The sequence below is a fragment of the Onychostruthus taczanowskii genome, unplaced genomic scaffold (assembly GCF_017590055.1).
Source record: "Onychostruthus taczanowskii isolate IOZ18803 unplaced genomic scaffold, ASM1759005v1 scaffold30, whole genome shotgun sequence".
NCBI lineage: Eukaryota > Metazoa > Chordata > Aves > Passeriformes > Passeridae > Onychostruthus > Onychostruthus taczanowskii.
Genome location: NW_024500350.1, coordinates 4,509,509 through 4,530,612, shown reverse-complemented (window position 1 = coordinate 4,530,612; position 21,104 = coordinate 4,509,509). Strand labels below are relative to the sequence as shown.

General features: G+C 40.8%; 1 protein-coding gene across 1 annotated transcript in view; it reads right to left on the bottom strand.

Moving 5' to 3' along the window:
- ANKFN1 (ankyrin repeat and fibronectin type III domain containing 1) overlaps window positions 1–21,104 on the bottom strand; it is a 64,810-nt gene that overhangs the window by 21,545 nt on the left and 22,161 nt on the right. Inside the window, exons 6-8 of the mRNA XM_041409292.1 lie at window positions 9,472–9,569; window positions 8,774–8,864; window positions 5,400–5,507 (exon numbers count right to left, since the gene is read on the bottom strand). Coding sequence (XP_041265226.1) covers window positions 5,400–5,507; window positions 8,774–8,864; window positions 9,472–9,569 — 297 coding nt within the window. The remainder of the gene's footprint in view (window positions 1–5,399; window positions 5,508–8,773; window positions 8,865–9,471; window positions 9,570–21,104) is intronic.

The window sequence follows — 21,104 nt, the reverse complement described above, 5'->3', positions numbered from 1 at the left end:
ATTTCTTACCATATGTAGCTTAAGCTTCCAAGAAGTGAATAATTGGTGCACTGGCTGACACTGACATGCCAGCATCACCAGTGTAACCTAAGGAAAAGCTTCGAGGAGACCACATTAACCCTCATCTTTCTCTATATCACATTAAATGCATCTGCTGTTGCTTGGAATTTTTTTTCTCCATCACAACAACTTCCACTCATGTATTGCCTCAGAGCTTCCACAGTTACCTTTGCTTCCTCATAATCTGGAGTCCAAGAAAGAGGTGTTGAACTCTTTTGTTCACTTCATGTCAAAGCTGAGACCTGTTGTGTGCCTGCCAGCATCCCTGGGCCAGCTCTCCAACAGAAGAATTTTATAAAATTGTCCCAATGTTCTAAGAAAATATTGTTAATTTTTTTCTATACATTTTATTCTCTTTCACTTTGATGAATTTGGCTAAATGTCTTCCCTTCTCTCATGCATGGCGTTGTAAGCCAAGGAAATATCTTCCCATGGCCAGTGAAAGCCATGAGTTCTGTGTGACAGCTGTGAACACCTGTGTGCCTGTGAGCAGGTTTGGAGGGGACACCAAGAGGTGGCAATCAGGGAAACGCAGGGCTTTATAATTTACTGGCAATTGTTATTCATATCTGGATTTGAAAACAATGGGCATTTAACACTGTTTGGGTTTGGTTTTGGTTTTTGCAATGTCTGTGCTGTTTAATGTTATTTCATGTGTACGAGAAACAGCAGAAATACATTGAAAAATTGAATTAATTCTTCAGATAGTTGCAGTGATATGAAAAGAAAGACAAAACAAAAAATGTTACTGTGAAAGTGCATCTCACTTTTCCAGGATCTGACTGTTTATTTGGATGAAGCATGGATCCCCATTCAGACTGAAGTGTGAAACATTTTGAGGGACACCCTTCTCCAGTGGGAAAAAAAATGAACTTCATCATGACTCATGAAGAGCCTCTTGCTGAAAGCTGCAGATCATCTGCTTAGGTGTTCTCAGAGTATTTCCCACTTACCTCTGGTGCAGAATAGGAGGTGCCTGTCTGTGTCTCCCTGGTGAGTTCTAATTCTGAATATTTGAAGAACATCTAAATTTGCTGTTTTCACAACCCCATCTGTGGAAGTGCTCGGCATATTTTAAATGCTGAATAAATTTGCACCACGATTGGCACATTGAGAGCCCCAGCAAGCAGACACATTGTTAGCAATAATTACTGCTCTGTGGAACAGCGAGTACAAAGAGAACAAGGTTCTGTTGTGGGTGAAATCATACAGTTTAGATGTATGAGACTTATTAGATCATCAAATCCATTGTCTTTCCAGTGCAAACTTATTCTCCATGGCATATTCTCCAATGCACTCTTCAGCTTAAACAGACTCATCCAAATCCATGACTATTCCTTTGTTTTCTTCTCCTTCGAAAAATATTCATTTGTATTTCTATCCATACCTCCTCAGATAATGGTTATTTTGCTGTGAACCTTTTTCAGTGTATTGCAGTAATGTAAACCAAATGCTACATGAAAACTCCTGTCTTACTGTTTCATTCTTCCAAGGTTAAGATCAATTTAGGAATATAAATTTCATTCTAATTATTTTCTTCTGTATTCCCTCCATCTATACAGAAGGAACGGAGGAGGAAATTACTGAAGGCAAAGCAACATAATTTTGTATAAAACACCAAGAGACTGCAGCATTGAAATAAGAGGGCACATTACAAGTGAAATGTATGTTATTGGTCTATTTAGTGGTTTGGGTTTATTCCACAGCTTTGCAGAAGCCAGCAGCAAAAGAATTAATGTAAAACTAGATGGATATGGTAAACTCTCTTATATTTCTGTTTGCTTTTATTTTACAGTATTGTGTGTGTGGAAGCCAGAAAACGTGGAGCTGAGATTAGAGGATAATTTGGATCTGCAGGAAATGGAACTTTGTCTGTTACTTAATTAACTAATAAATAACATAGAGTAACCTTCACAGAAAAGCACCAGTAGCAATACAGTAAGTTTATATTAACAAATGATACAGCAACTGAGCTGTGAGCTCTTTTAATAGAAGTTTGGGAGTGAGCACATAGCAGCCAAGATGGGAGAATTTCCAGTGATTAGATTTAGATCAGAAGCATCCAAACCTGATCTGAAATAGGCAATTAAATAAAAAGGTGTATTTATGACATTGGCAGCCTTTCTCTTTGAAGGTAGAGGGTGTATAAAGATTTCTTTGCAGTTTTTTATATAACTACAACCCATACTTAAAAGCAATATATTGGAAGAATAAGAACCATCCCCTCAAACTTGTGTGCATCTGGGGTCTCTTCTTAAATTCTCAACCTGAACTTCTCAGTCTATAGCTTGGTTCTCAAGTCCGCTTTTCTATATTCTCACAAAGAATTATAATCTAAACATCCTAAATGCCTTGTGGAATCAGAGATCCCTCTCTTTGCTAAATGCAATTAAAACTATGTGCGCTGCTTGTGAATCAAATTAAAATGAGAATATTTTTATTTGACCTCTGACTTGTCTAGTAAAATACATTTCAACTGAATTTCAGAAGGAAAATATCTGGTAAGAATTCTACTGCAGAGTTGAGTTCCTTTCTTAATGAAGCGTCACACAATTACTTAATCTACTCTGAACTGTTTAGAAAGAAAGATCTAAAAGAAAAAAAAATACTTAAAAATATATTTGAAGTGTTGCCAGGACGTACAATTGTTGTAACTCAGTTATAATAGTCTGTAGCATGGAATTATAAAGACAAATGGATGACTGTTATTTGTAATCATCAGGGTTTTCCAGAAGATTAAACATATGAAAGCAAAGCTTCCTAAGTAATTCCCTAGGAGATTTCATCATATCACAGAGCAGGTTCAAAAGCAACAGCTGATCTAATTCCAAAAGCTCTTAAACTCACTGTACATTCCAGTGTATTCTTCCTGGTATTTTTGTAAGCTTGTTTTCTGCAGCGCCTGCAATGCAGAGCACAGGGCAAAAGGCAGAGCCTGAATGAACAGACTTGGGCAGAGATCTGCCTGGAATGTGGGAATGTCCCCTCCCAGATCCCGCAGGAGCAGCAGCACACAGCCTCATCCTCCAGCTCCTCTGGCTTCTGAGGCTTTTGCCCGCATTGTTCAGATAATCTCAGACCATTTATATTGATTGCTCTCAGTTTTTTTCCACCTTCCTGTCACTTGTCCTGCCCTCTGAACCAACCCGAGCAGCAGGAGCGCATTCCCCACGGGAATCACTGCGGGGCACTCGGGGTGCCTGGGCACCAGGGCTGACCCAGCCCTGCTCCCCCTGAGCCCTGGCTCCTGCAGAGCCTGGTTCTGCTCTCGCAGCTCACCAGCACTGCAGGCAGAGTCAAGGATCTTCCTCAAACAGCTGCTTTCCAGCTGTTTACTGACAGGGGCAAACAGCGATCCCGTTAATCGGAATGTGGTAATGGGAATCATGGCAAAGAACAGCAAAATGCCTGGGCAGGTCCTCAGCCTGTGTGCAAACAGCAGGGCCAGGCTGACTTCCACCCTGACAGTCACTCCTGCTAATTTACATTATTAAGAATAGAGATCAAGCCTCTGTATTACACGAAGTGAAAGCTGTTGTTTGGGGTTTTCTGAGAAGCTTATCTCAGATCCTTGATCAGACTCCTCAGATTCCACTGAGGTTGATAAATACCAGAATAAAATTTTTGGGTCAAAGTGATGTCATAATTCTTACTTTTCCTGTAAACTTTGTTTGGATTCCTTATCAAATTAGTGAAATAAAAGGGATTGACATCATCATATATTTAAGAAAAGTTCCAAAGGTTCTCCTATGATGATACCATGCTGATTTATCCAAAGTATACTACTGTATAATGCTGGCATTACAAGCAATTATGAGATTTTTATTTGGTTGGAGGCAAGGGTGTTGCTCAAGCTGACTCCAGTGTGGTACATGTGAGGTCGCACAGACTTTCAGGCACAGAAGAAAATGTTCTGAGCTAAATATATTTCCTGTATTGTAATTTATTATTCAAGGAAAAGGTGTTAGGAAATCAACAATGAAGTGATCTTTGCTCAGTTTTGAGACTGGGGTTAATTTCAGGAGCAGTGGAATTTTATAAGAAGCAGGCACTGGTGTCAGAATGTCAAAAAGGAGGTATTTTCTGCATGTTATAACTGCTTTTGTTCTGGGCTGCTATGTCAGTAAAACAATTTATACTAAGAATATTTTCAGATGTTCCATCACTTAGTCCCTGTTGACTGGAAAGGTGGCCTGAAAGAGCTGAGATAGGCACTAACTCCAGAAAGGAAAAACTGTGCTACATAAAAAACCTTCTTTAATAGCACAAAAAGCCATGTAAGAGATAGAATACATCATCTGTATTTTCAGTACCAAGACCACCTGCAAGTGATAATGTTTGCATGAATTTTAATTAGAGAAACAACATTTCCAATATCTCCTTTCCAAGCATCATAGATGAATAGTTTAAGTTGCTATGGTTACAATGGGATGTGTCAGACCATGGATCAGTGTGATGGTTACAAATTTGCATGTAAAGAACAAAGGCTGCATCTTTTCATTTCAGCCAGATGATTTTAGCTCAAAATATTTCTATGATTTTAAATCAGTTGATATAACTTGACATATCATTCATACTAGGTGAAGAAAAATGAAAACTTCATGATAGTTTAACTTTTCTGTTTAAACTAAGTCCCTTTGCAATGAGGCATTATTCCAGTTAGAAGTTTGTTTTAAGAAAATAAATAGTACTTTTCAACAACCCATATAGAACAGGAGTTTTTATATAGGCTCTAAAAAAAAAGAATGCCAAGATGTTGCCTTGGCTTTTGAGCTATTAAAGGCACAGTCTGTTTCTCATGAATGAAGATTGGCTGAGGTTTGAACTCTCTCCTAGTTTTGATCCATTCTGTTTTGAAATGTAGCAATCTTATCTTCCCATTGCATTGTGAAAGTATTTTTCATTATGGATTGGCATGCCATCCACTTAGTGTCTTCCATTTGGAGGCAGCCAATTCCTCTCTTTTGATCCAAACCAGTTGTTAACTGTCTAAAGTATTTCTTTATATGAAAAGACAAAAAAGCCTTCCTTAAAACATTTTAGTGGAATCCTGTGTGAAACTAATTTGTAGGGAAAAACAAATCAATAGGTGTGTAGGGTATGGAGGGAGACAGACTGTGCCTGTGTGTGCGCACATTGCAGCCTTCAGATGTTTTCATCCAACCGATTTCAAGGGTTAAGAGCGAGATAGTGTGCTAAAGTGATTCCAGATGGGCCAATATTAATATCTTTCTTGTCCTGATGAATGAGAAGGTATGACCTAGTTAGAAAACTGCTAAAAACTGCAGGCGCCACCGAGGCTTCAGCTGGTGCCCTACCAGGCTGCTCCTGCTCCTTACCTCTGCAGTTGTGGTGCTGATGAGCTGCTCGGACCTGCTGCAGGAGGCGTTCCAGGGCCTCTGTGTGTCCCCTGTGCCGGGGCTCTCTTCCACTGCAGTCTTTCCAGTCTATTGAACAAAGGAAATAAACAGAAATGAAACACAAAGGTGCAGGAGAGAGTCTAAAAATATTTTCTTGCCTCTGGTACTTCTCGGCTCTAGAGGAGTTTTGCATCTCGGCGGGCAGGAGTTGTTTCTAAGTCTGTTGTTACTTGTACGCTGAGGTTTCTTTGCCTTGTGCCAGCTGGGTAATTAATCATAATGATTATTAACAAAGAGCTCACAAGCAGCTCTGAGAAGCTGTGTAGTGACTGACTGGACCATGTCTGTTTCTCTCCATGAATGGGCTCTGGTGCTGCAGTAAGGGCTGCTCTCAGCCTGTCCTGGCACTAAGCCCCTCACCAAGGTCACTCCTGCCAGCACCAGGAGGTTCCACGACTTGCCTATAGTTCTGCAAAGCAGAGAATGAACATCTTCCTACCCCCAGAGCTTGCCCTGTAGCCAGAGAAATGTGCTTGGAATAAAATCACTTCTGGAGATCTGCTCCCAGCAGAGGCCTGAACAAATGCTGGCAGCTCCTGCCCTGGAGCCACGGGCTGCTCAGCACTGCACTCCTGAGGCAAAAACCTGCTGCGTTTGTCCCACACACATTCAACCTCCAACAGCCTTTGTTTTCACTCACTTGCTGCTAATGAGAATCTCAGTCTACATTTTAAAAAACAAACTCATCACAAATAGGAAGAAACGGCGCGTATCAGAAAGGAGCTCTTTAATTCCAGACTTGGCTATTTTCATACTTTGATTATAATGAGAAAAGCTCATTGCACGCTTTTCCTGGCCCAAAGGAGTTGTGGATCAAGGTATTAAGAGATCTGTCTGCACAGGAGACATGCTCCCATCTTGCTGGCACAGAGGCCGTGTACGTACTCGTAGCCACCAGCAGTTTTCTCACTCACTAAATATACAGATCCAGTTTCTAGTGCAAGTTTGGAGTCAAGCATTCCTTCCAATGGGCTCACTATGCCAGGGATATAAATACTTGTTTATTTACATTTAGTGTAGCAGCCAGAGTAAGCCCCATGAAAGGCTGGAAAGAGAAGACATTTGGTATCCTGATAGCCTGTGGGCAGTGTGACAGCCGCAGAGGGGCTGTCCTGTGTGCTCTGTGCTACTGCAGACATCAGGGCCAGCTGCATTTACTGCTCTCTCTGGGGAAAATGTCCTTAGAGCTCCTGGGAGCAGCAGGAGGGACCAGCTGGAACTCACCAGTCTCAGAGTGCTTTGGTGTTATCAGACTGGTAGAGTTTCAAACAACCTTGTGATTTCTCTGTCCTGGTGGTTTCCAACTTTTTGAACTTCCAGATTGCTGACTACCTTAAAAATGACACAGGAACCAGAGCAGCTTCCATCACTGTCTATCACTCACCTGATAATGAATAAACCTAGAAATATTTCTGTCTACTGGGATTTCACAGAGAAGCTGCACAATGCTGACCACCACTTTACAGGCTGCTGCTGTGTGGGGTAAGTGGCAAGTGCTCCCTGTCAGATGTGTCACAGAGACACATCTCCAAGAGTGTCACCAGCCTTTGATGCTCTGGGATTGGACTGGATCAGCATCAGGCCCTGAAGATTTCCTTTCCCCTGCATATTCTCATAGCTGCTGTTGCAGACAACTTTGTAGAGCATTAATGTGTTCCCATTTAAATTTTAGCTCAGGGCCATATTTTGTTATGCAGCACTGGTGTAATGTCAGCTTGCTGCCTCCTTGCCAAGCACAAATCTGCTTTTCAAAACCAGTGGTGAAGGCAGTCATGTGAAGAGGGAAGTTCTGCCCCCAGTAACTGCAATGGTGAATAACATCTTGTCTCTCTAATGTGAGTATTACTTAATGAAAAGGTTTGCACTTAGGTTCTGCTGGTCTTACTGGAAAGCTTAAGCATGTGGCCCTAAACCCAGCAATTACAGAACTTTCTGTACTATTAGCACCCTGAGATACTGTACAAGGGGAATGAACAGAATTCTCTCCATGGCTTTTGTGCTGAGCCACTGAAATCTGCAGGAAGATTTCCTTCACACCCCAAAACTTTGGAACTGGCACATAATGTCAGATTTCAGAAGGTTAATAGCAGGGGACTATAAAAAAGGAATAGAATGCAATATGCTGAAAGCAAAATTCACATCATACAAAGCTGCAATCTTAAATACCACCTGTCTTGCCAGGAGTGCTCCTTCTTTGGGGATATTTGGCTGAATAACTGGCAGCTACTGTGAAAGAATCTGTCCCCCAGCTGATGTAAATTTTGGGTTTCTGGGGCCAAGTCCTGTGTAGTTACACCTGGCTATAGTCAAGGTAATTGCACATCACCAAGTTATTCAGTAATCCACTGTAGATTTTTTTCCCATGACTGTAGCCCATTTTTGTTCTCAAGCAGAATATTTCTTTAGCCTAGTTCTGCTATTGTTCTGGAGAAAACACAAGAAAAAAATTGAAGCAAAATGGGACAATGGTAATGCAAAAGCCTTATTTATCCAACCCTCTCCATTATGACTACTGAGAGTAGGTACAGCTAGTTATATTTTTTCACATTAGCATGCAAGGTTATTAAATTGCTACATTAGCCTGATAAAAACTAGTGTTAATGCAATAAAAAGAGAAGTCCCACTTTACTGCAGTAATCAATACAAGGGGAGCTGTAATACACTGAGCCAGTTTGGCAGGGAGCACTAAGTCTGGAAAAGCAACTAACAATACAACGTGATTATAATAGATTAAAAATTATAAATGACAACTCATAGCCCTAATGAAGTTTGAGGAGACCTGTCAGAGATTGGAAAAGGAATATTTTCTTTTTGACATTTCTGCAACATTTACAGGCGACATCCTACCACCATGTGTGTCCTCACTGGAGTATTTTATGTACAGGATTCTGTAAGAGTGGTCCAGTGAATGGGATCTATAATGCTACAAGGTGAAGCACAAAATTACATGAGATACTTGTAAGTGTTTTGCTTCTACCAGCTCAGAATCAGGTTTTAATCCATTAATGTACTGAAAAATGAAGTTCCATATATCAGAACTCTCCTAAAAGAAATGAGGATTAAAATATTCCTAATTTTTTAAAGTGTTCATGACTAGAAAACAATTTTCCATCAAAGGACTGGAGAAGAATAAAAGCTGAGACATAAATATACATCAATTCTTACTTTGCCTAATTTTTGGGAGTTGGAAGGAGTGGAGTTTTATTATTTATTTTACTCCTAGATAGCATGACAATTACGTTGTGAACTCCAACATCACTAAGCAAACTGGAGGCCAGACCAACCCAACCTACTTGAAGGAGAAGCATATTCAGGAGTAGATCTGCATGGAGGTCCCCATCCTCTCATGTTGTATGCTGAGACACGGACATAATATCTCTGGCCCTGCAAATGGAAACAACTGGAGTCAAAACTGTCACTGGATTCAAAATCTTGGCTGTAACAACTGCAAAGCAGTTCCTCACAAAGATCTTTTTTTGTTTTTTTCAACTTAAATAGCTTTAATAATTTAAATACACCATGATCAATTGAAACATACTACAGAGATTTAAGGATTAGGTTTGAGACCCAATTCTGTTTGGTGTAAAATAGATATGCAAGGAGAAATAGCAAAAATGAGAATGACTGCATCAACATGTACACTTCTGGAAGAAGGAGAAGAGAAAGACTTGTTATTTGAGGTATTGGTCATCAGAGTCAGTCGAGATTTCTCAAGAGCCTTTGATCTGCACTGATTATCCCATGACCCAGAAAACAACAGCTCTTGCTCCAGTCTGTCCCAATTTCTTCTGAGAATGATAACTCAGAAATTGGTTCTATTCCTTTTTGACTTTTGGATTGGTTACCAGACGTATCGTGCTCAATCACTACAACATGTTGTACAAGAAAGGTTCTGCAGAGATTTCCAAGGGGTGGTGATGCAAATTCTCATGTCTTTGTATCACTGTGGGGATGAGGCCATGAAGGTGTAAATGTGTCCTCTGGAACTCACCGTCCTGAGACCTGTGATGGAGCACCTCAAAGAGTGAAGATTATCCATGATTATTTCCCCAGCCAAAGGAGAAAAGTCTTCTGAAGAGCTCCATTGCACTAGAAACAAATAGCAGGAGAAAATCAAGTCAGGCACCAGTCCAAGCAAAGAAGCCAAAGGACTTGTATCACTCACAGGTTAACTTTTCTCCTAGCAGTTTTCCAGTCCATGTGAGTACTAAAGGTCATTTTTAACAGTAATGTATAGCAAATACACAGTGATTAAATTATATCTCTGTGTATGGGAGATAAACCCAAAATATTGTTCAAAAGCTTTTCAGGAAAGAATGCTTAAAAATAGACTGCAATACAAATTACTTTGAGTCACCATTGCCCTAATTTAAGCAATTTCCTTTTAAAGACAGAGAAGCAGTTAAAAAAAAAAAAAAAAAAAAAAAAAAAAAAGAGAGATGGTGAAGGAATTGGACCTGTTAATGCCATTTGGCAGTTTATACATCCTAACCAACAAAAAGCATTGGATTTGCACCGACTTGCATTTGATTTCCACAGGTGGGCATGGGCAGAGAGTCCTTTTGGCTTCTCAGACCCACAAACTACCCCTGGCTAATTAGGATAGAAATATTCTCCTTGGACCAGACACTCACTGGAGCCTCCTGGTTGGTTTCAAGTAGTTCTGGCTCTCCTGGCCAGGCCTACTGCTGCTCTGGTCACTGCAATTACAGAGCTCCAGCAGGACCTGGTAAGCTGAAGCCACTTTCAGAGGGATTGGAGTGCTGCTGGGCTGACAGACCCCTCCCATCTTTCCTTCAGCCCAAATTGTGATGGGCACCTTCACCAAAGTGCTCCTGTCACCCCTGTTCCTGCTGAGCTCAGGGGTTATGGAACCAGCAGTCCTGCTGTCCATACTCTGCCTCAGTACTTGAAAAAATTATTGTGCACATAAAATAGCATTGAGCAGACCAAGAAATAATATTGGATGATTTTGAAAGAAGAATATATGCAAGTGAAGAACAGATGGCTGCAGGCAGGAAACCAGCTTTTTTTTCTTAAATTATTCCTTATTAATGAGAGGTGTCATCCTCTTTAAACCTGGAGTCATACCTCTGGGATTTAGTGACCTGTACCTTCAGATTCAAACTTCCAGGAAAACCTGTCAAAACCATAGTGAAATTAATCTCTTGAATTATTCTACAGTAGAAACTGGGAAATCTCATGAATTTCCTGGATTTACACCACAGTATTCAATATAAAGCTTTCCTTTATTTTGTGAAATCTACTCACAAAATAGGTTTTAGACACTTTATTTGTATATTCATTAGTATTGGAGTTGATAATTTAGAAAGGATCAGAGGATATAGGTATTCTAATTTCAACATGTGGAATTTTCATCTTCTGGCAGTGTCATACTGATATTTTCATGTTAAAAGAAAACGGCTTCAGAGAATTTCTTGTTCAGCATATATAACATTTAACTGCCAACACATTTTTCTGAAACAGCCAAGTATCAATAGCACAACTCATTTTTCCTTTCTCCCCTAATCGCTCCTTTTCTATGATTGCACTTTGTTTCTATAATTGCACAGCATGCTCTGCAACATTTCTGTGTTTGCTGCAATGAAAAGAAGATTGGTTTTTTATATTCTCATTGAATTTTTTCACCATGTATTTTTCTAGTTTTCCACGGGTTTTAAATACCCAATTACTGCCACCCTTAGTGGAAGCTATCTCTGCACATTAGTAGGAAAATGCAGAGACTGTTGCAGTACCGTATTGTAGGGTTTTGTTGACAGTTTAATTATAGGAATGCTTAAAAGCAACATTGAACTTGATGGCCTGTCAGAGTTTCCATTGTAAACCGTGATTTTCAAGGTTTCTAACTGCACTCGTTTTAAGTCACTGCAGACACTGTACACATGCTGCAGACTTAGACACATTTTCTGTTTTCCAGAAGGAGAAACCCTGTTCAGACTGCTGAACGTGTTGTCAACAGGCTTGCAGTCGCTTCAGACACCAGTCAGAATCCATTTTCAAGGATTCATGTCAAGCAAGACAGTGTCACTCAGGACAGCTTCTGCCAGCAAATCCTGCCTTCACTGGAATCCCCAGGTGTGCCCCAGTGTCCTGCTGCAGGAGAGGGGCAGTGGTTGGGCCACACTCCGGGCAGCACAAAGCAAAAGCCCAGGATGGGAGAAGTAGCTCTAAGCAGCTTTTGATCTTCCCAAATTTTTAACTGTTCCATGGACTGGAGGCTGCCCAGACATAACTTGGTACTTTGAGAGGCATATTTAAATTTGGGTAGCTTACACAAACAAACATTGCAGCCCTGTCCTTGATGTGGGTCCCCTTCCACTTGCATTTGGCATTTAGAGGAGTGCTCCTAAAATTTCGAGATGCTGGCACACTGTCTGAGGAGGAGTTAATGCCTTAATCTGAGCAGGATTGCAATCCTACCTGTCTGCAAGCCTGTGACCAGCGGGAACACCACAATACTGTGACTAGCAACAGCATGGCAGTTTATTCTCAGAAATGATCAAAGACTGCTGAGTTCAGGGAGAGATGCTGAGTTTCCAAGGGGAGAACGGGCTGACACGATCCTCAAAGCCATCTCAGGAGCAGCAGGGAAGTTTGAGAGGTTTTGTGACAGTAAATCACAGGGCTTGCTCTGATCTCCCAGGGCAAGCTGCTGCCCCAGCTGGTGTCAGTGCGCCCCTGAGAGCTGAGTGACACTGGGATGTCCCAGCCCCTCGAGGGACAGCAGCTGCCTCGGGAGAGTGTCCCAGTGTCCCAGTGCTCGTCCTGCCAAGAGCTGCTGAGGGGCACCCTGGGTGCCCCGTGGTCCCCCCACCATCCCATCCTTCACTGGCTGCCAGGCTGAGCCTGTGCTCTGCTGTGCCTCTCCTTGTGCAGCCAGCAATGCCAGCATTTTATTTTCTTTTTATCTTAGCCAGTGGTGGCTGAGCCCCATGGAATCGAAACACAGGAATATGATATGTGTCTGTGGATCAGGTTATGGTTATCATGGTTGAGAACCTTCCTTTTAAAGGATATTTACCTACCAAGATGGTGTATCCAAAGTTACTCAAAACTTAATTTTCAAATATATTTATTTTAAAACCTCACTTTTGAGAAAAAAACCATCCCCTAGTTTCAATAAAAATTTCCATAACTGAAAAATAAATATTTTTTCAACAGCTGTGTTGGAATAGTGCCTTCTTTTCCCCCTCATTTCAAAGTATATCTGTCATAAAGAAACTCATAACAAGTTTTGGAATTTTCTTGCTTACTTATAATTTTAACAAACTTTTTTCCTCCCATGATTTTACTGACTCAAGTGAGAAGATGACATGATACAGCTTTAAAGAAATGCAAATCGATGGAAATAATTTATCACTTAGGTTTATATCTCCTGCTCTGCATTGCCAGTTTTCAGCTCTCTACTGTAATGGTCATCTAAAAATAATACATGATATTCTGCTATACTGATTCGTTGGACTAGAAACCTCCTAAGAGGACATGGATACCAGTTTTCCTATTTAATAGAAGTAAAAATGAAGTAAGGAGGGGTAGAGCACCTTCTTCAGTCAACAGGTCCCAAAACAAGGGCAGAATCCATATATCAGGCCAGTGTTGCTCCTACTGCCTGGCCTTGTGGGATGCCTGCAGCTCTTCCTGGTACCAATACAAAGCCACTCACTCATGGTCTTACCCTGGTGAAGGATCTGGACCTAAAAATTATCTAATTTGTGCATGAGCAACCCATCATGAAGATTTAGCTAAATCTTTGCCTCCTTTGTGAGAGGGAGAGTGCTAGGAGAGAGCAAACAGAAATTACCAACCATTTGTGTCACACTGAAGTCCTTGGGACTTTAAGAAGGAACAAAAGGCTGCCTCACCTCAGCATGTAAATGCTGAATTATAAACATGCTCAAGTATAGAAAGCTGAGGATGAAGAGGGTCCTTTATAAGAGCCCAGGAACAGGAGCTGGTCTTGTAGACTGCACCAACTGTGCTGTAAAGGACCTGAAAGCTGTTGGGTGAATTAAGGATGGAGCATGTTCCAGTCCTGTTCTGAACACCCCAAAGGGCTGCTTTGTTGTGAACGCTGAATGTCTTTGCTGTTGCGGCTTTCCATCTGACACTTCATGTTATGTCAGAGCAGGGCTTTTTTGTGTGTTTAATATATTGGTGACTATGTGTTTTAATGAAGGTGCCCTGTATTCCAGAGCTAGCAAATGCACGATGTGTTGCTGCGGTCGCCAAGATAAGTAGTAATTTTTAAATAAACAGCAGTATAAACAGTTACATAAAACTCATGTAAATTGCTGGCACATAATTTTAGACTGGCTTAAGTTATGTAACTTACTTGTGGCCAAGTTTTTTTTTTTTCTGGTTTTTTTTTTTTTTTTAAATACTCAATTCACGCACTTTAAAATAAAGGGAGAAGTTTATTTTCACCTGTTTCTTTTCCACTCACAGTCCTTCTGTTATACTGAGCATGCCTTTAATAGCTTCTCAGAGGACAGGCAGACAGATAAAGGGCAAAGGGAAGACACAAAACATCTCCTGACCTTATTGTAGATTCATTCAGGAAAGCACCTTCTCTTGAGTCAAGTAAATAGCCTGCGCCACAGTAGAATTTGTTTCTTGTCTTGACATTTGTTTTTCCTTGCACATATGTTACTGAATTGCTGAGTAAATTAATTAGATTGAGGGACAGGAGTTCTGTTGCTGCTTGTTGGGGTCTGCAGAGTAGTGTATGGAGCTGGAATTCTGGATTTTATTCCTGCATTTGCCACTGACTTGCTGAGTGACCTTGGACAGTGTGTTCTGTCACTCAAGCTTTTAAGGCAGGCTTGAGCAGCAAAGGTTCTGTCTCCTTCCCCTCCTCCCATGTCCGGGGCCTGGGCTGATGGTGGTCTTATCTTGTGTTCCCAAGAGAGCACCACGAGAAATCACTTCATGCCATCTTTTTCTGCCTGCTGATTTCGAAAAAATTTTAATGATTTACTCTCATGATGTCTTAGCAGCTGGATTTAAAGACATTAAAATCCGCCATTTATATGAATAAAATCAGGATGAAGGACCCTAAACAAATATTTATCAAACAAGTGAAGAGACCTGAACATTGGTGAAAAGCAGGAATCTCTTGGCGTAGAGACCAGCTCTGATGGAGAACATTGTTTGCAGTATTTGGTCAGCTCCTCCTTGCTGTTTTCAACTGTTGTCTCCAGCCTGATTTAGGAAAGGAACCCCGTTTTTTCAGATTTTCAGTTCAGGCTGTGTTCATGCCTCTCTCATGTTTGGAAATCCTCCAAGAAATGATAGGAGAAAGACAAGTCATACCAGCTGGAGGGACTACTGACAGCATAATGCTTCCATTAGGAAAAAACAAATGTTTGGCACTGAGCAGTTTGTGCAAACACAGAAGTTAAAACACAGTCATGGCCTGGGACTCGGATTTCTAGGTACAGCTTAAATTAAAACCTGAGCTCCAAACTTCTCTAAACACTAGTGTTCATTATTCTGGATCTTATCTATAATTTCAGTTATTTCTGTAAACTTATTCAAGGCTCTTTGTATTGGGTTAGTAGAAGTATCAGTAAAGCTGAAGAGGAATGAAAAAAGACGCAAACAAACAGCTCTGTGCCCACCTGAGGCAAAAAAGTCACTGCTGTGGTGTGGTGGGTAAGAGCTGCAGGGGGATTTAAGGGCCTCTCAGCAGAACGAGACAGAGCACTGCAAGACAGTACCAAAAAAAGCATATCTAGACTATTCCTAGAGAGCACATCTTCATTTGGAACTTCCATGGCTATAAATCTTCACATTACTTATTGCGGAGATTTTTTCTTTTAATAATCAAATACTTTATTTGCAGTAAATCTTCTTCCCAACAGCTCTGGGCTCCTTTGCGTTTTACGCCTGCTAATAATAACCAATGATGTTAAATAACCTTTCTTGTGGCCCTGTTTCTGGATGTTCCTTTGACCCAGGCCAGAATACTCTATTTTATGTCTTGACATTTATGGGAACCATTATGACAGCAGGCTGGGTGCCAAAGACACATCTTTGCTTGATCATGGTTTCATGACTAGTTCGTCTTAAAGCAAATCTGCATTATATAAATGATTTATAAGATACTATTTTTACTGAATTTTAATAAAATTCTCACCAAGAGAATATAAAAAAAAAATTGATCTTTTTTCTCAAGTATTTGATTAGCGTTTTCTAAATCCCAGCAATTCTCTATCTGTTTGCAATAAGGCCAGCTATTCCAGTACAAGAAGGAATTTTTTTCCTCTGTTAGTGAAAATGACATTTCTTACTAACATTTTATAAATAACTAAGAAAATGTGCCGTGTGGGTGCACATGCAGCCTTCCAATGTGGGCCAGTGGTTAGAAAGCTACAATGGATTATAATAACAGCCAAGATTTGTTTCTCAGCCCTGAAATGACAAACATACGCCACTGTGGCCATGGAAGGAAAAGTGGGAGAGAACATGTGTTAGAATTGTGAGAGTGGATTGAAGAGTAAATGGGGTTCTTATGCAGAGGCTTCACATCCTAGAAAAGCTTGGCATGGATTCTGCAAGCTTCCCCTCCCAGTGGGAGCGTTGCTCTCCTGTGCTGTGCGCAGCCAGAGCCGCGGGGAAGCTGCCGCGTGCGAGCACCGATCGTCGTCGGCACAAAGCGCACACGGGCAGGCTCAGCTTCGGCCCAAAACATGACTTTAAAATTGAATTAACAATCAGCAGCTGGGAAAATGCACACAAAAAAGTAATCTATCACAATGTAGGAGGCAAAGCAGAGCACTGCAAAGTGTGGGGAACAAAGGGAGGAAATACTCAGAGGCTAATTCAAGGAATCTGTTTAATGGCATTGCACTCCTTGTCCTCTAGTTCCTCTGTGATAGGATGTCACGGTTTGGATGGGACTTTGCTGCATAGACATTAATTAACCATATTTAAGGCTTTTATTTCTTTATAAAATAATCCCTCCAGTAACTTAAAGAGCTTTCACCTTCCCTAGAAATGCAGGCAGGTGTGGCAGGCAAACCAGCCTTGATTTGGGGAGATTTTACTTAATTTAATTTATTGCAAATTAACACAAATTTCAAATAATTCATTCAAAGTGAGAGGAAAGTAAATATAATTAGAAAAACGTCTAAGTGAACACCTTCCCACCATCTTTTCAAGACTGAACTTAATACACTTGTCCTCCCGCTCTCCTACTGTTTGAAAAGTGAATGAAGAATCATCAGGGTGCAAGATGCACACGAAAGAGTGATCTGTCACAATGGAGGAGGCAAAGCAGAGCACTGCAAAGTGTGGGGAACAAAGGGAGGAAATACTCAGAGGCTAATTCAAGGAATCTGTTTAATGGCATTGCACTCCTTGTCCTCTAGTTCCTCTGTGATAGGATGTCATGGTTTGGATGGGACTTTGCTGCATAGACGTTAATTAACCATATTTAAGGCTTTTATTTCTTTATAAAATAATCCCTCCAGTAACTTAAAGAGCTTTCACCTTCCCTAGAAATGCAGGCAGGTGTGGCAGGCAAACCAGCCTTGATTTGGGGAGATTTTACTTAATTTAATTTATTGCAAATTAACACAAATTTCTAATAATTCATTCAAAGTGAGAGGAAGGTAAATATAATTAGAAAAAGTCCAAGTGAACACCTTCTCACCATCTTTTCAAGACTGAACTTAATACACTTGTCCTCCCGCTCTCCTACTGTCGGCTTCCTTTCTATCTCTTGGGGCTTTCACTCATTGCTGGGTTTTCCATCACACTGAGACATGACCAGCAGCACTGTGAGCAGCACATGGCTTCTCCTGACCTCCATCACTCCTCAGCTGCCCCTGGCTATGGAAACTGCCATCCATGCCCATCACTGTGCTCAGGAGTGAGCCAAGTGGGTGCTCAGGTGTGAAGTGACCGAGCTCAGGCGTGGGTTAAGAAGGAGCTCATGGGGGAGCAAGCTGGGTGTTCATTAGTAAATTAACTGGGTGCTCGTGCACAGACTGCTGGGGTGGTCATGCCTGAACTAACGGGACACTTATGCATGGAAGCAGGAAACCCTGCAGTTTAAGCTCAATACACAAGGTAGGAGCTTGCAGCAGGTCCCAAGACCTGGTTCCAAATTTACAGACAGGCATCAGTTCTGGGGGTCAAATCTGATCACTAGAACAGGATCAGGCTTTGGCTGGGCAGACAAATAAGACCTTTGATGCTTCTCAATGGTCCAAGAAAGTCCATGATGGGCCAGAGAAGACTTAAGATGGAGCTATGAGAGGGGAAACTTTGCTATAAACCCTACGAGGACATTCTGATTTTGTTCAAGTCTTCAGTGAGTCTTCATTCCCAAATCCATTAATCAAAATATCTGCTAAATCATTGACCTCCTTCAAGACAGAAGCTGAAGGTCTTGAGTCCCAGTCCTGCCACTGACTACAAGGAATTCACCTCTTCTGAGCCATACCTATGAAATGGAAGCTGTAACAGCCATATACCAACAATTAAAAAACCCCCAAAAGCTCAATAATTTTGGTAAGTCAAAGCAAATGTAAAAGGCAAAGCAGCGTCTAAAATTCAACAACATTATGATACAAGCCTTTTCCCTCAGAAATGAAGGCAGACAAAAGTAGAGACTGTATGTCTGGGTTTTCTCATAGCTATTCATCCTGAGCTGCTGTTCAAAATCCTTATAAAACACAAAGCAGGAGGAAAGAATGATTCAGCTGAGTAACTGGTGTTTGATTAACTACATTAGTTAATTACAGCATCACTTAATAAGTAATTCATGTTCAAAGGTGATTTTAAATACATAACAAACTTAAATAATAGAAGGTCTTAAATTTTATGTTAAGTCCAGCACATACTATAGACATTGAAAGGACCTAGAAATAGAAAGGTTTGTTTTAACTTTTATGCATTTCTGTACTGGCTGGGCATAAAAATAGAAGTCAAATTGCACAGTCCTGTTAGCTACCAAAATGTAACGTGCAAATAAAGTGCCCGGGAGACCTAATAAAATGCCATAAATGAACTACTGTAAAAAATATCAGACCACACCTATTCAGCAGGATAAATTCAAATGTCTTACAAAGAAATGTATTCTCTCTTCTTTTTATGGAGCAAGAACTGTTTTGAAAAAAGAGAGAATGAATTTCAAAATATACAAAGAAACTTTGAATAATAAGTGGAAAGGGTTCAAGACCAAGTACAGAATTCTGCTCAATTCCTCTATGGACTGGACCAGAATCAAGCAGTGACACAGCATCTACTTTAGAGAGACAGAGGTATTATTATTAAAGCGCTTTGTTTTCTTGAGACTCGCTTCCACAAGCATTCATTTCCATAACCAGGGTTCTTCTGGAAGTCAAAGAAAGCACAGGCTTGCTGCTTTCCACTCTGACACTGCTGTGGGAGCAGATAGTTGCCACCAAAGTGGAGAAAGATATATATATATATATAGATATGAATATAGACATATAGCAATATATCTGTATGTTTAGGTCTTTGAGGATCACTGCAGGGAGCTTGCTATGGAATAAATCCAAACTTGGGCAAACATGGAAGGCCAACTTTTGATAAACATATCAAACACATAATTAAAAAATGTGGTATCTGCTGTTTTGTATGTCTTCATGGGGACAAGCAGAAGCCCACACAAAACGATGAGATTATTTGGTTGTGAAAGGATTACCCCCAAGAATAAAACATGCAGAATCACACAAAATTTATAGATCACTCCTGTAAAGTCTTGGAGGTTTTTCACACTGAAATCTTTATGTAAATTTTCCATTGACTTGGTGACAAGCCAGCTGAGAATCCCAGGTCCATGTTTCTTTGGAGCTCGGGTCTCACACAGGCCCAGGCTCCTCATTCCTGAGCACAGGTGCTGACCCTGAGTGCAAAGGCAGCTCCCCCATCCTTTACTGGGACTCCCAGTGACAACAGCAAATTGTACTGGTCTGTTCTGGGCTGGAACCGACCCTTTTCATGCAGCTGTGTGACAGCAACGTCCTGGGGCTGCTGCATATCCACCCAGGACTGAAACAGTGACTCAAAGATAATTATTCTCATTCAAAAAAAATTCTGAAATGGATCACAAAGGAGGCAGGGAACGACCTTTTCTCAAAATTTAAGCAAAACATGATTCCTTCCTTCCTGATCTTAGCCAACCTGTTTTGTTTTGTGTTTTAAAGAGCTACACTGACTGAAAATAAAAATCTTCTCTCTGTCCAAAAGAAATCCTGGAAGGCAGCTGGGAAGTTCTAACAAACATGGAATACTCTGCTAAAAGACCAAACTAAACAAAAAGGTAACAAGGGCTAAAGTGGCCCAGACAGCTCAGCATCACTATCTGGAAAATAACTTGGCATTCACAGCTACAACCAAACAGAGAAGATTAGCTTTGTTTGCTACATCAAACATGTCTTTCTTCCTCTCTCTTCAAACATAAATAGTTCCAGGCTCTAAAATAAATTAGCTCAACTTGGGTTATACAAGCTGTTTCATTTTTTTCTTCAAAAGAGAATATACATGTTTGTTTAAAAATTGTAAATAAAATATAAACAGAGATCTTTCATTGCATGGTGATCCTTTCCAGTAGGTAGTATCAGCACTATGTCCATTTTTCTTCCTTATCCTATACTTTGGTATCACAGCATTATTATGACTATTTCTCATGGGAAATGGATGAAAAAAAATCATGCAGTAAGAGGAGGCTTATCTGTACTTATTCGCTGTAAAAGTAAAAAAATACTCAGATTTAAAATCTACAGAAAATAAATGCGACAAAATTAGTTAACATTACTTTTAATTTTTTTCTTTGAAAAATCCTTCTTTCTTTATGTGCATGTGTTGTGTGGAACATGCAAACCCAACAAAGCTGGTTAGTGAAAGACAGCAGTTCTTAAAGCCCAGCAAGCACTTGCTGCTCATCTCTGGTGGGATGTTCCTGGGAGCTGAGTGCTGGCTGAGTGCTGATTGTGCTGCTGTGGGATGTTTTTTACCGAGGTGGTTGAAGTGCTGCAGCTCTGGGATAACAAAACCTCCTGCAGTACCAGTGTGGTGGTGTAAACAGAAAGCTCTCCCTGGCTTCAAACTGCGGCAAGATGTTTTGTATGTTAACGTGGAACGTTTTGATTGTGTTTTCAAAGATGTAAAACTAAAGCAGGTCCTAAGTACTTCCATGGTGGGATGTGAAGTTTGGCTCTAGGGCACAATTAGCCAAGGGTTTTTTTCCCTCAATATTACAGTGATGCTTCACATCCTTCCTAAAACTGGCTGGGATGAGGTGTCTCTGGCTTGGAGTCTTTCTTAGCATGGAGCAGATTATTACTTTTATTATTGATTTATGCCATGCCTGTCTGCTTCCAGCCTCAAAACACTTTACTAAGTTACAATATACTTAGGAATCATTTCACATCAGCCACCACCACGCTGCAGCCTTCTCCAGAGGGAAACTGAAGGGAGCCATTAGGATGGTGCCTGCAACATTAAACAACAATCCAGGGGAGGAAGTAAAGAATACTCTGGCTCCTTAAAGCAATGGCTGAACAGAATGCAGCCACTGAGCTGCCATCCAGCTGGGACACCAAAGTCAATACCCATTCACCGTGTGTG